The following is a 9,911-nucleotide window of genomic DNA, read 5'->3' as shown; positions in this document are numbered from 1 at the left end:
GAATAAATGAAAGATTTATTATTCTGCAACTTTCATCAAGTGATGTTTCTAAAGGGAGCCAGAACTATTGAAAATTCATGTTCTTGCTAAGATGCTCATGAAAGCCAGGCCAATACCGTGGGAAAGAATGAGGATGAAGACGCTGCCATTCACAGGTAACCTAACACCCCCTTTGTGGAACAGGAAGATTTGGTATGGTTAGCATAAAAACAATAAAACAGTTCAACCCCATCTGTACGGAACTGAATTCTGTGTCTTAGCAGGTGTGGGTAAAGAGTAGCACTAAAGCTAACAGATTAACTGGGAGAAGATACAAGGTAAATATCAAGGAAAATTTTTCCTTAACTTTAGGAGGTGTAACTTGTTGCCGGATTAACTGACCCCTGTGGACCTAAGTCTTGCACTCTGGGGTGGATGGGATCATTATTTCTGGACCCTTTGGTAAGACTCTGTTTAGCTCTTTAAGAAGTGGTCGCGCCGTCCTCCATCCTGGCTGCCCTTCCTTGCAATCCCACCAGCACTGAGTGAGGATTTGTCCTCTTCGTCGCCAGCAGTTGGTTTGTGACAGCTTATGTTTAGACACATTTTACAGGCGTGCAGTCGAGCTCAATGTTGCCCTCATTTGCAGTTTCCTGATGATGAGGTGTTGGGTGTCTTCATGTTTGTTTTCCATCTGTATGTCTTTTCTGTTGAAGTGTCTGTTCAAATCTTCTATTTTTAAAACAACTTTATTGAAGTAAAACTTTGCAGTGATAAACTGCATGCGTTTGGTGTATAGTCTGTTAAGCTTTGATGTACATAGATACCCACAAAAAGCCACCACCATCATGAAAGGAAGCATTTTCATTGCAGATGACAGAGGCCTGGTGCCCCCCTGCAACTCCTTCCTCCTCACCCTCATCCAACGGTCGCCACGCCAGCTGTCTGTCCTTACATGTTAGTGGAGCAATGCTTTGCGTGCCAGATCACTCGGCAGTCAGTCTGTCTTGGAAGGGTGATCTTGAGGCAGTCTCTCAGTCCTGGCTTCCTCCGCCTACCCAGGACATCAAGGGAAGATGAGGGATAGTGCCCAGCACACTGCCTGGCACAGCTGGCCCCTAATACCTGGATGGCACCGTCACCAGCTAAGCTTTGGGGTAAATGAGTGGGCTTCAAACATTTCATGGAAATCTAACAGTATCTATTCATATGTCCATGAACTTTTGAAGCCCTCATATAATCTAGCAGTGGAACCCCTGGATTACAGGGAATTTTCATGTTTGTAGCATTTTGAGGAACCACCAAACCATCCTCTGTAAGGCAGCTCTTCCTGGACTTTGCGGGGTGGCTTTTGATTCCTGCCTCAATCCCTTCATTTCTTCTTTTTTTAAAAGATCTATTTATTATTATTATTATTATTTGCTTGAAAGGCAGGTCTACAGAGAAGGAGATACAGAGAGAAAGAGCTTCCGTCCGCTGGTTCACTCCCCAAGTTGCCACAACGGCCAGAGCTGAGCTGCCCGAAGCAGATGCATCCTCCAGGTCTCCCACATGGGTGCAGGTCCCAAGGCTTTGAGCCATCCTTTACTGCTTTCCCAGGCCACAAGTAGGGAGCTGGAAGGGAAGCGGGGCTGCTGGGATTAGGACCCACACCCACATGGGATCCCAGTACTTGCAAGGCTAGGACTGTAGCAACTAGGCTACCGCGCTGGGCCCCTTCATGTCTTTCAAGCCAGGTTTGGCCATTTATTCCGGGGAATTTGTCCATGTGACCTTGTCTGACTTTCTGAGGTGTGGCTCTTGGTAATATTCCCTTAAAATCTTGTTTTTCCCTGTAAATTTGGCACTAATATCCCAATTTCTCATTTCTGATTTTAGTTATTTGCATCTTTTATTATCATCAAATAATAAATTTTGGCAACATTTTTGGATTCCTGTTACCTCAATTTATTGTCACTCCCATCTTTGTTATTTCTTGCACTCAGCTAGATCTGGGTTTGTTTTCTTCTTTTTTGAATTCCGTACACTGTAAAGTTACATGATTAATTTAAGCTCTGCTTCCTGTTGATGTGGGCTTTTTCAGCTGTAAACTGTTGAATCACATAATTTAAAAACCTTGTCTCTACAAACTTAAAATACTTCATGTGGTGTAAGACCACTTCTGTGCTGCTTTTATTTTCTTTTATAAGAAAAGGTGTATTTATTTCCGTGACATTTAGCAGATGAGGAAAGGCTGAGGAGTGTGGGCGTCCTCAGGTGGGTGCTAATGCACCCTCCACCTCACAGGTGAGGGAGGAACGCGGACTCAGCGCTCAGCTACTTGAGCCGCCACGTGGTTGGTCTCCGCCCAGACGCAGCTGAGCTCAGGTGGTCGGCGCTGGTCGGGGCTGACCCTGCGCTGCGGCCTCCGGCTCCCACCGGGACGGCCCGCGCCTGCCCGTGCGCCAGGACCCCGACCTGCAGCGACCCCGCGACCCCGCGGGACCTCCCGGGAGAAGCCGGCTGCCAGGACTTGGGGAGCTGGCAAGGCTCGCAGCTCAGGTGCCCAGGTAGGTGGCCGGCGGGTGGGGTGCGGGGTGTGTGTCCCACGCGTGCCAGGTGGGCGACAGGAGGCTCCTGGAAGTGCGCCCCGCGGCCCTGGCTTCTGGGTGGAAGGGTTCTGGGCCCCATCTGGACTCCTGTTCAGGCTCCTCTCCTGCCAGGCTGTGGGGCCCTTTCTTGGCTTCTCTCCGGGGTCCTCTGGCCGGCCATGGGGCTGAGCGCTGGTTTCTGGGGGCCCATGGCAGGGCCACGGCACGGAGGGATGCGTTGCTTTCTGGCCGAGCTGTTAATTGGAGAGTCCAGGGTTCGGCTTTTGTGGTTGTTCTCCCTGTTTAGTGAGGTCTGGGGGCGCGGTTTCCGAGGGTCTGAGGTCCTACAAATGGTCAAACAAGTGAACAGAATGGTTGCTTCTAACAGTCTTTATAAAATGTTATTATTAAACTTCATTTATGTGAGAGAGAGCAGGGGGAGGAGAGGAGTTGAAGAGAAGTGAAGCTCCCATCCCCTGGCCAAACTCCCCACTTGCACCCGAAGGCCTGGCTGTGGGGTCACTGGGCCCAACTAAGGAGTCCATTCTCATTGTGATCTGGTCCCTGAGTGGTCACACCTGCCTCCTGGGGTCTGCGTGGGCAGGAAGCTGGAGTCAGAAGCCCTAGCGGGTTGGGATGTGGGAAGCTGGCGTCTTAACTATGAGTAGCACCTGTTCCCAGGTCTGACTGCACGCAGGAAATGGGTCACTGGGCAACTAGGGGTGCCATGAGCTTTGCTCTGCTGAGGTTGCATTCGGGTTCAAAATCTGGCAACACCTTTTGATTGATAAACTCCCCACAAATGAAACCAACTTCCTCCAGGTGAACAGGTGCGCCTCCTAAGGACCTGCTGTTGTCTGGGTTACTAATTCAAGCTCTGTTTGGTCTTCAAAGTGCTGCTGATGCTTTGTTTTAAAAGTGATTCTGTACCAGCAAGATATTTTTTTTTCAGTATTAACATATTCTATGTTGCAATACTGTGGTTGTACTGGGAGGTTTTAATAGACATTGTGAAATTTCAGTTAGAATGCCCGTCACCTCAGACATTACTTCGTGTTGGGAACATTGAAACTGCTAGCTGCTTTGAGGTATTCAATTAATGATTGCCAATCATCGCTATCCTGCTGTGCCATAGAACAATGGAGTTAGTTCTGTGTGTCCGGCTGCCAGCCCTGTACCACGACCCACTTACCCTCTCTCCTCCGCCACCCTGCTCCTTCCTGGGCTTGGGGAACCACTGTTGTTCTGTCTACTTTGGTGAGCTCAACATGAGCTCTTTGTCTTCCTGTGCCTGACTGAGCATGATAACCCTCACTGCCACCCCTGCTGCACTCTTTACGGCTGAACAGTGGTCGGCTGTGCAGCACGCTCTGCCTGCCTTGTGTTCTTCCCTCTGTTGACGACGGAGACCTGGGGACCCACCACCTTGGCCGTGAACCGTGCTCCAGTACACACGGTGCTCCAGTACACACGGTGCAGGTGTCTTGGCAGACTGGTTTCAGCTCATCCGGCCATGAGCCTGTGTGACCGTTAGATGCTGTGGCGGTTCTAGTTCTGGGTTGGTGAGGGGCCACCAAAGATTTTTCCCTATGATGATGTGGATTTGCCTGACAATTCCCCATGTATCCTCACCAGCAGTGTTGTTGTTTTTTGACAATAACCATTCTAACTGCAGTGTGGTGATAACACATTATGATTTGGCTTTTTAATTCCCATTTTCCTGATTGTAGGTGTTGAACAGTTTTTTCATACTCCTACCATCTCTGTGACTTATTTTGAGAAATGTGTACTGAGGTCGTTTGCCAGTTTGAAACATCGGATTACTGTGTTCCTTACATAGCTGGAGGTTAATCCCTCATTGACTGGAAAGTTGACAGATTTTCTCATTCTATAAATTCTAAACTCAATTGTTTGGTGTGAAGAAATGTTGTAGTTTGTTTATAATTTAAATCTGCCAGACCAATGTCTTAAGTAATTCTCATATTTTCAAGTAGTTTTATGAGCTTAAGGCTTACATTTGTGTCTTCGATATTTTGGGTTTTTTGTGTGTATAATTGAGAGATAAAACTAATTCAGCTCCACATGTGGAAATGCGGTTACCTAGCACTGCTTATTGCCGACTGTCCCTCCTGCATGTTGCTGCTGTCTTCAGTAAAAATCAGTGGGCAGTGCACATGGGTTTGTTTCTGGATTCTCCATTCTGTTCTCTGACGCATGTATGTTATTTCTAAGGAAGAGGACAACCCTGTGGTTTGTTCCTCACGTGCTGACAACCACCAGAGGTGAAGTCTGCAGCAGGTACTCCGTGGGAGTCTCTCATGTGGGTGGCAGGCACCCAAGCACTCGGGCCGTGATTTGCTGCTCCCCAAGTGAACTAGCAGGAAGCTGGGTCAGAAACATAAGCTGGCCTGATCCCAAGCACTTGGAAGTGGAATGTTGGTGTGCCAAGCAGCATCTTGACCTGTTGTGCCACAATACACACTCTTGTATCTGATTTTTGTTCTGGTACCCCGCTTTTCTGGTTACTTCCTCTTTGCAGTATGGTTTGAAGTCGGGCATTGGAGTGCCTCCAACTTCTGTCCTTTTAGCTCAAGGTTGATAAAGGCTTTTTTGTTCCTCTTCAGAAAAGACATAGGTAATATTCGTTGTGCCTCTGTCTCTTCTTTAGCTCTTGGTCATTGCTGTTCTGGTTAGCAGATTCTTCTCTTTAGGGCCGGTTTTCTTTCTTTTTCTTAAGATTTTATTGGGAAGTTGGATATACAGAGAAGAGGAAAGACAGGTGAAAACTCTTGCAGTGTGTTTTTTTAATCATGAAGGGTTTTGAATTTTAAAATGTTTTTCTACATTATGGACATAATAGCATTACCCACTTTCCTATCCCCCTAAACCTTTTTTTTTTCCTTCTTTTTCCTTTAACTGTAATTAACTATGTAAAGATTGTCAACAACAATACAATAAAAAGAAAAAAAATTTTAAAAAAAAAATGTTTTTCTACATCGATTGAGATGACCATATGATTATTTTTACTTTATTCAGGTGTTATGAGGCTTATTGATAGGCAAATATTGAACAACCCTTGTATTTCTGGGATAAATCTCAATTGATCAGTTGTGATGTTTCTTTCCTTCTTCCTCTCTTTCTCACTTAAAGATTTATTTATTTTATTGGAAAGGCAGATTTACAGTGAGAAGGAAAGATGGAGCTTTTCCGACCATTGGTTCACTCCCCAAGTGGCTGCAATGACAGGAGCTGAGCCAATTTAAAGCCAGGAGCTTTTTCCAGGTCTCCCGTGTGGGTGCTTTAAGCCATCCTCTACTGCTTTCCCAGGCTACAAGTAGGGAGCAGAATGGGAGGTGGAGCAGCTGGGACACACACTGGCTTCCATATCAGATGCCAGAGCATGCAAGACGAGGATTTAGCTACTGAACCGTTGCACTGGGCCCTGTATGATCTTTTATGATGTCATTTTGGATTCTGTATCCCAGTATATTTTGTTGAGAAGCTTGCGTCTGTCCATTAGATATCTAGGCCTGAGGTTTTCTTCTCATCATATGTATTTGGTTTTGATATGAAAGTAGTGCTTACCAGTGGGATGTGATCCTGCTGCACTCAGGACACTGGGGCAGTGTGGGGACAGAGCTGCGATGGGGTGGGCACTGGGGTATTGAAGGTCATACCCGAGTCCTAGTTGCATCACAGCTGCCTGTACGCACCAAGCAGTCGTGGGATGGGGCAGCGATGCTGGCATAGCAGTTGGTATATGCAGTTTCCCATCAAACACCCTGTACTCTATAGCAAAATTTTGTTTAAAAATGTAGGCATGTTTACAGAGAGAGAGAAAGAGCAAGAGAGAGCAAGTTTTTATCTACTGCTTCACTCCTCAAATGGTCACAACAGCAGGAGCCAGACTGGTCTGAAGCCAGGAGCCTAGAGCTTCATTGTCTCTCACATGGGTGCAGGTGCCTGGGACTAGCACCATCTTCCATTGCTTTCCTAGGTCGTAAGCAGGGAGCCGAATCAGAAATCAAACAGCTGGAACCTGGCATGGTAGCCCAGTGGCTAAAGTCCTCACCTTGCATGCACCAGGATCCCATATGGATGCTGGTTTGTGTCCAGGCTGTTCCACTTCCCTTCCAGTTCCCTGCTTGTGGCCTGGGAAAGCAGCGAAGACGGCCCCAAAGCCTTGGGACCCTGCACCCTTGTGGGAGACCTGGAAGAAGCTCCTGGCTTCAGATTGGTTCAACTCCAGCCATTGCAGCCACCTGGGGAGTGAACCAGTGGACATAAGACCTTTCTCTCTGTGTTTCTTCTCTCTGTAAATCGGAGTTTGAAGTTAAAAGAAATCCTAAAAAAAAAAAAAAAAAAATGAAATAGCTGGCATTTGAACTGGCATTCACATGCAATGCTCCATTGACCTCTGGAAAATTAAAACAATGTTTTAATTCTATTTCTCTGAGAACTTCTGGAAGTCCTTTATATGTATGTGTGTGTGTCTGCAATACATATTGCCTATGTGTTTGTATATATACAAATTTAGGGGATTTGCAATCCTTGCAATTCTAAGTTCTTCCTAAACACAGTGTCTTTACACTCACTTAGTAATGTTTTAATAGTTTTAAATGTACCATTTGGTTAAATTTATCTGTTACAAAAATTTTAAGATATTGCATATGGAATTTAATTTGACTTCCAGATGTGTCACTGCTAGTTTACAGAAGTGCAACTGATTTTTAGGTGTTGCTGATGTGTCTTCCAATTTTTCTCATTAAAAAAAAACCAACTAGTTCTCAGAGGCTTTGGATAAGAAAGTATTTTCTCTAAATATAATTATTAGGCTTAACATACATGTTCAGAAATAGCACAGACAACTGGTCAAGAAAGAAATCAATTTATTACAGAAAGCAAAGTGGAGCAGGATTTCAGTCCAGGAGGGTCTGAAATAGGCCTCATCCCCCTGGGCTTGGGCAGTGACAGGCAGAAAGCCCCCTTGGCAGGTGTTGATCAGGGTCAGCAATGTACAGCGTGTAGTTTTCCCTCCCTGGGTCACTTGGTGCTGGACCGTCTAAACCAGGGAGCAGGATAACGCATTTTCCTTAGGAATCATCCAACCTTAAGCTTTTTGAGATACCATTGCAGAATGATTGCCATAAATCATGCATGAAACGTTTGAGTTCGTGGGTTCATCTGGTTCCTTTGAGTTTCAGAGGTGACCAGATCCATCTCTTTTGTAGTTACATGTCTGTTCTGATCCTGTGTTGCCGTAACAGCTTCTTGGGGTTCCAGTGACAGAGCACGACATGTGCACATTTGAGGCGTACAAATGAGTGAGGGCAGGTTACGTGGCACAGGTGACTGTGATCTGTCACCTCCACAGTGTTCTCTGTGTCTGCTTAGACCCCCATGTCTGTCCCCAGTCACAAGTGCAAGCTCAGGTTGTTAGATGTCTGATTGAATCCGTTCCTTGAATTTGCCCAAGTAGTTGTTGTACGTTAAATACTCCGTTATTGACTTCCCAACATGTACCAAAGTCAATATTTCTGCAGGAAAGAACTTAGCTTCATAAATTTCAATGAACTCAGCATGTGTATCCTGTTGGCACTCAAGATTGACTTTGAAGTCAAAGTATTTGGTCAACTAAAGACAGGTTATTTGTTACTGAACAGTTGAGGCCTTAGCCTTCCTTCTACCACAAGGATTGCAAAAACTTAACCCTTCGTTTTTCACTACTGATTAGCACCAAAGGCCCAATGGTGGCATAGCCATTGCCCACAAACATCTGGACACACAAATGAACTGCGTCATTCCATGCCATCCCTGAGAAGGCAGACACAATGCAGTCCGTCAAGTACAGGAGCACAAAGACACCCATGAGCAGCAGGATGGTGCGGGTGGCCCTGAGCTCTGGGGAGGCTCTTGGAGAAAGGCTGGTGCTGTGAAGGTGCTGGGACTGCCTCTTGTGCCTGCACAGGAGGGTCACCATGTAGGCACTGGAGAGGGCCATGAGCCCTGTGAGGGAGACATCCCGGAAGAGCCCCAACATGGACAACATGTGCCTGAATAAGTAACTCAGGGGCCAGAGAGAACAGGATTTAGTGACTAACAAAACATTCCTGGCTGTGTGATTTGTTGTGGCAGCAATGGAGATTAAGAATCGAGCACTCATGGACAAATTGAAGACCCAGATGAAGAAAAAGCTGTGCAGGCTGTGATGTGTGGAGGTCTGTTTGAACTTGGCCAACCAGGAGCTCCTGGGGCTAAGGGTGATGGCCTGGAGGACACTGAGCAGGGAGGTGTTGCACAGGGAGAGGCCCCGCAGCACCTGGTAGGAGAAGATGACTGCCTTACACGTGATGTCGTCCCATTGCTCCTGAGACTCAAACACATCCATGGCTATGACCCCGATGATGATCAGCATCACCAGGTGGATGAGGGCCAAGTGCCCGATGGTGAGGTCGGTGGGCTTGGGTCTGTGCTTTAGCAAGAACATGAGGATGTGGAAGAGCAGAAGGATGGCATTGGCTGGAATCCCAATGCTGACTTCAACCAAAAAGGCATTTCTTACGTTAATAAGACTACACATTATATTGTTCTTACTCATCTTTTTGGAGACAAAATGCACTTAGTAAATGTCAGGAAAAAGAAAAATCATGTATCTTAAGTATTACTTTGAGCAGTCTGAACTACAGCTACTCAATCCTGAAGCTCTCTGGATCCGTCGCAGTGCATCCCTTTCCCCTGGGAATCCTGCTGTCCACCTCACACTCTGCTCAGGCTGCTCTGTCCTTGGCTGCACACCGGTCAGTGGTGACTGGAGGATGCAGCCCACTGCTCGGCTCCAACAGGGTCTGCATCATGAACTTGTCATCATGTGGCATGTTTCCTGATTATTTAAAATGTTTCCTTTTTTTTTTAAAGATTTATTTGTTTTATTACAAAGTCAGACATACTGAGAGGAGGAGAGACAGAGAGGAAGATCTTCTGTCCCATGATTCACTCCCCAAGTGAATGCAATGGCCGGTGCTGCGCCGATCCGATGCCGGGAACCAGGAACCTCTTCCAGGTCTCCCACACAGGTGCAGGGTCCCAGAGCTTTGGGCCGTCCTCGACTACTTTCCCAGGCCTCAGGCAGGGAGCTGGATGGGAAGTGGAGCTGCCAGGATTAGAACTGGCACCCATATGGAATCCCGGCACGTTCAAGGTGAGGACTTTAGCCGCTAGGCCACGCCGCCGGGCCCTAAAATCTGACTTTCAATTTTTCAAAGTTAGGGACAGCAAGTTATTTCCCCTTTGTATCTCTCTCTATCCCTCTTTAAGATTTATTATTATTATTGCAGAGGCAGATTTTATAAAGAGAAGAGACAT

At 46.6% G+C, this 9,911-nt stretch overlaps 1 protein-coding gene across 1 annotated transcript; it reads right to left on the bottom strand.

Annotated features, from left to right (window-relative positions):
- Positions 1-8,220: 8,220 nt before the first annotated feature.
- LOC101536166 (vomeronasal type-1 receptor 90-like) lies at positions 8,221-9,147 on the bottom strand. The gene is given in 1 exon segment (XM_012925932.3): positions 8,221-9,147. A coding segment is annotated over 1 exon segment (927 nt).
- Between the last annotated feature and the right edge of the window lie 764 nt (positions 9,148-9,911).

Source organism: Ochotona princeps, chromosome 21, assembly GCF_030435755.1.
Source record: "Ochotona princeps isolate mOchPri1 chromosome 21, mOchPri1.hap1, whole genome shotgun sequence".
Taxonomy (NCBI): domain Eukaryota; kingdom Metazoa; phylum Chordata; class Mammalia; order Lagomorpha; family Ochotonidae; genus Ochotona; species Ochotona princeps.
Note: the sequence above shows the minus strand (reverse complement) of the source record. Positions and strands in the feature narration are given on the sequence as shown.